Source organism: Aplysia californica, unplaced genomic scaffold, assembly GCF_000002075.1.
Source record: "Aplysia californica isolate F4 #8 unplaced genomic scaffold, AplCal3.0 scaffold00388, whole genome shotgun sequence".
Taxonomy (NCBI): Eukaryota; Metazoa; Mollusca; class Gastropoda; order Aplysiida; family Aplysiidae; genus Aplysia; species Aplysia californica.
The window spans coordinates 63,706-68,491 of record NW_004797658.1 but is presented as its reverse complement, the minus strand read 5'-3'; the positions used below and the strand labels follow the sequence as shown (position 1 = coordinate 68,491).

Here is a 4,786-nt window from a genome sequence, read left to right as displayed (position 1 = left end):
GGGCTAAAAAGGGGGTGTGGGGGTGGAGGACGAGCAAGGGGCACAAGTGGTATACTAATCAGCTCACTGAGGGTCAAGATGCTGAACTCTGAACTCTGCAGGCAAAGCAACATCTACAAACAGCTGTTGGAAGTTACACAAGGTCACATCACATAGAGGAGAGACACTGAAACATTCTTTTTGACAACAGTGACCACATCTATTTGACTTGAAAAGAAGCATAGCAAAACAAGGATGGTCGTTTACTCAGCACTGAGGAAGAAGCAATACAGACAGAAGCATGATGCCAGAGAGGCTTAGAGACACAAGAAGCTGGAACACTGCACAAAACTCCACCCAGCTAGCTTAGCAGTCAAATAGGCCCACGTATTTGTCCATCCTACACCATCCACAGATCCAAGCACACAAAAATGTTTGACCTACTAAATCATTACTAATGTTGATGTTTTTACACCTTCTTTGGCATAATTTAGATCATTTAAGAGGCAGGCTTCTGACCCTGCCAGTAAGGGCCTACATAAGCTGAAAGGGATACAACATCCCAGCAGTTGGACTAAAGTCTCATGCATGCAACAGCAAAACACCTAAATGATACACCACAGATGTCCGTTTTACTAGCTAGAACCCTTTTAAGACCTTATACTGTTTGTTGAGCATTCAAGATTTGAACCTGTGCCCACACAAGTGCTTGCAACCAACACCCACAACAACAATAACAAAAAGAATATTGCTTCCAGTCACCTTATGGAACAAAAAAAGAAAAAGAAAAAACCTAACCCAGGCAAGTGTAATTGAAAACATGCTTGTGCATTGTCCACAACCGACCAGTATCCCCAGATAGAGGACTCTCGTTAGTACAAGTACACTAGAATCTAAGTATACCACTCGCCAGTTTAGCTCGAATATAGCGGGGTACCCATTTCCACCAGGGAGAAGTGAGAAAAATTTGTGCAAAGTGCCTTTCCCATCCCAAGGACACAGCATTAAGCCCCTCCAGGGTTCAAACCCATGAACTTCCATATTGAGAGTCTGAGAGCCTAACCACTAGACCATCAACGCCACACAAACGTGCAGGGGACAGAGAAGAGAGGAGTGAGGGAGGAGCGTCTGCTCAAAGCTAGCTTTAGCTACAATCACACTCACACCCAGAGCATAGGGGACAAATGTCACGAACCTGTCTCAATACTGACACATGGATATGATTTAGGGGGGTTTAAATAATAGGCCTCTGCTAAGTGGTGATCAGACACCCTTGGGGTAGCAGATTCTATCTCAGTTATGGTATTGGGCAAGATTTTCATATCTGCAAAAAATATCATTCAGAGAAGAGCCTTATTGATAAACGGCTATTGATAAACGGCTGTAACAATTTCAAAATTTGTACCGAAGACATTCCTGCCCATCTGTGGTGATTTAACATATTTGAAATGAAAGAAAAAGACTTTTTTTTTTTAATTTAAAGAAAAGCTTGAAGTCTCATTGTTGTAGATTTAACATACTTGCTTTTCATTCAAAATATCTACATAAAGCAATCACATTAGGAGCAAAAACCTCTTTTTCCACTACGCCAACAACTTTGTCTAATCAACAGAGAGCTCACAGTTCTCCACAGACTATGGTCACAGACAGAGAGCTCACAGTTCTCCCCAGACTATGGTCACAGACAGAGAGCTCACAGTTCTCCCCAGACTATGGTCACAGACAGAGAGCTCACAGTTCTCCACAGACTATGTCTACATACAGAGAGCTCAAAGTGATAGGGACAGGGCCACATACAGTGTTCTATAGCTATAGCCAGGACTGCTCGCATGTGGAAAGAGCCAGACTGAGCCAGGAGGGGGAGGGGGAGGGGGAATACACATGGGGGAAGGGAAGGTGGACAACAGCAAACTCTAGAGAGTAAATGAGAAGGGAAAATGAGAAAGAAAGGAAAAGAGTTGAGCTGAAAGTTCATGTCAATATTTACTGACGATCACAATCGTTAAAATGAAGGGAAACGCGTGGGGGAAGACAGAGAGAATTGGGAACTTTTAAGACAAATACTAGTTTTTTTAAAAACAACAACCAAACAAAATAACAAGGAGAGGAGGTTTAGCATTGGGGTCAAATGTCATGACTCTGTCTCAATATTGACACATGGATGTGATTTAGGGGGGCAAAGAAACTTGAGGTGAAAAGGGGGGGGTATCAGAACAAACCGAATACCTATGAAATGCAAGATACAAGGATGCAAGCATGCGGATATGTTGCTACATGTACACCAAAACAAAACATGGAAAACTTCAAAAGCCTTAGAAAAAAAAATTAAAAAATACCCCAACCAAACGACCAGGTAGAAAGGTGTACAAGCCGAGCAGAAGTAGCAGAGGATACCAAATACCATACCTCGCTGGTACACTCTATCAGCTGCAGAGATGAGTACACAGGCAAATGTCACACATACATAGCATGGTACATGTTGTACATATACACACATACACAAATATACACACAATGTACATGTCACACATGGCAAACATAAACACACACATACACACACACACACACACACACACACACACACACACACACACACAAACACACATACACATTTTACATGTCACACATAGCACGGTACATGTTTTACACACACCTACACACAATTTACATGTCACACATAACAAGTACAGCACATTACTAAACTGCATTTGAAAAAATTCAAAATTTAAGGCTTAGTACATTTGACTAGCTGGATGACAGTATATAATTATGCTGAATTGACCACACAAGATTTACTGTATATACTTATATGTTATATCTGTAGATACGCAATACAATACAGCAGTTTAAATACAAGGATCACACACTGCACACACACAAGTACAAAGTACAAGGTGGGACCAAAGCAAAGTGGATACAGAACACCTTGGTTCACAATCTTGCAAACAAAAACAAACTAAAAAAAAATTAAACATTATCCTCAAAACCATGCACCTTTTTGTTCACACCACCATCTTCACTGATAAGCCATTTCTTAAACAAAGGTTGTTTCATAACAATCTTTGCTCCTACTTTTTGTAAGCAAGATATGTCAGTCCTCAAAGATAGATCTAGTACTAAACACGCTAGTAATACAGATCTAGGTGTCACTGCAGGCATTTCTGAGGATGTTTTTTTCCCCCTGCGATTCTCAAATAGAGGAGTAATTTGTCTTGCACAGTATGATTTTTGAGCAGTTTCCATAAAGGAGCAAGTTGTCCGGCAATAAATGGTCTTTGAGCAAAGTTTCCATACAAAGCATGGATAAATTTGATTTTAATTGATTGATAAGATTCAAGTACGGAAACATTTTAAACCCATCCCCCCACATATACACACATACAAACATATACACACAAACATCATATTGTAGAGTGAAGTCAATGTATCTGAAAGCCCTTATGAATGTCATGCAATATTAGAGTAACCACAATTCGCAGTATACATTGTGTGACTATTTTGTCTCCACTAGACAGGCATGCAGAATCGTAGAGAGAGATACAGAGAGATACACAGGGTACATCACAAACCTTCCTAAACTGGTGGCCACAGCACACAGTAATTAACCGAAATGCCGAATAAGAAAGTAAAAAAGAAAAATGAGAGTTATTCTGAAATCAAATACAGTTGATAAAAAGATCAAATGACTAGCATAGAATACTACACTCTGCAAAAGCTTGCAAAACACTTGGCAAGGCTCGTGAAAAGAGAAACATGAAAAAATAAAACAACCGTAAGTCCAACATAATAATATTGTTGGAAACTCAGAGTTCACCAAAGATGATCACAGTCTGTAACTTCATGGCAGCGGCAAATCAAAACAAGAGCAGAAGCTCAAAAAACAGTTCAGACAAATTGCTCTTTTGACAATTTAGTGGAAGAGACAAGAAGAGACAGCCACTGGGCCTGGCTAGGAGAGGAGAATTCACAAAGTACCACATCTCATTATGATTGGCTCTTTTTATTGCCATGGAAACATTGCTTTCTTCACTTCCATCTAGTTATTCAAATAGTACACAGAACCACTACAATATGACTCTCACAACAAAAGTAGGCCAAATATTCGGGATAACACAACAACAACACACAGTAACGCACATTATGTCATACATGAATAAAGAGCTTCATCTACAATTGACACACAGACTAACATATGACATTCTAGTCCACACCCATATATGACACACGAGATATGATATCCCACAGGATACACCCACAGAATATGACACACATACACATGACACACAACACACAGACATGACACACAAGACATGACAGACAGAACCAGCACAGAAAAATCTCCCCCTCACCTCCTTGGTCTTCTCCTGATGTTTGGCCTTCAGTTTGCCGATCTCTGTGTTCAGTTTCTGAATGTTCTCATCCCGCACCAAAACCTACATGCAAAATACAAAATAGTTCTCTTTACCACAAAGCAGAACTTGTTAATTCACAAAGAACAACACAAAAGCTGAAACCATCTACATCATGTCAACCCATCCCATCCAATGCCACACCACCCCAACATACCTCAACCCAAACCACCCCATCCTATGCCACTTACCCCATCCCACCTTTCTCCACATCAAGCCACCAGTCATAAACTACGGCCTAGTCTGTCCCTCTCATAACTTGCCTGCATCTCTCCCATCTTCCCCAAGCGCAAGCCTTCCCTCCCCCTCCCCCTTTATGCCTGATGCCCTCACTCCCCATATTCCTCCACCATTCATCTTACTAACCATCTCCTGTTGTCTAATCAAGACTCCCCATG

At 40.9% G+C, this 4,786-nt stretch overlaps 1 protein-coding gene across 1 annotated transcript in view; it reads right to left on the bottom strand.

Moving 5' to 3' along the window:
- LOC101858427 (early endosome antigen 1) overlaps positions 1-4,786 on the bottom strand; it is a gene marked incomplete at its 5' end in the record, with an annotated part of 70,685 nt that overhangs the window by 39,269 nt on the left and 26,630 nt on the right. The window contains 1 exon segment of the mRNA XM_035971163.1: positions 4,329-4,412. Coding sequence (XP_035827056.1) covers positions 4,329-4,412 — 84 coding nt within the window.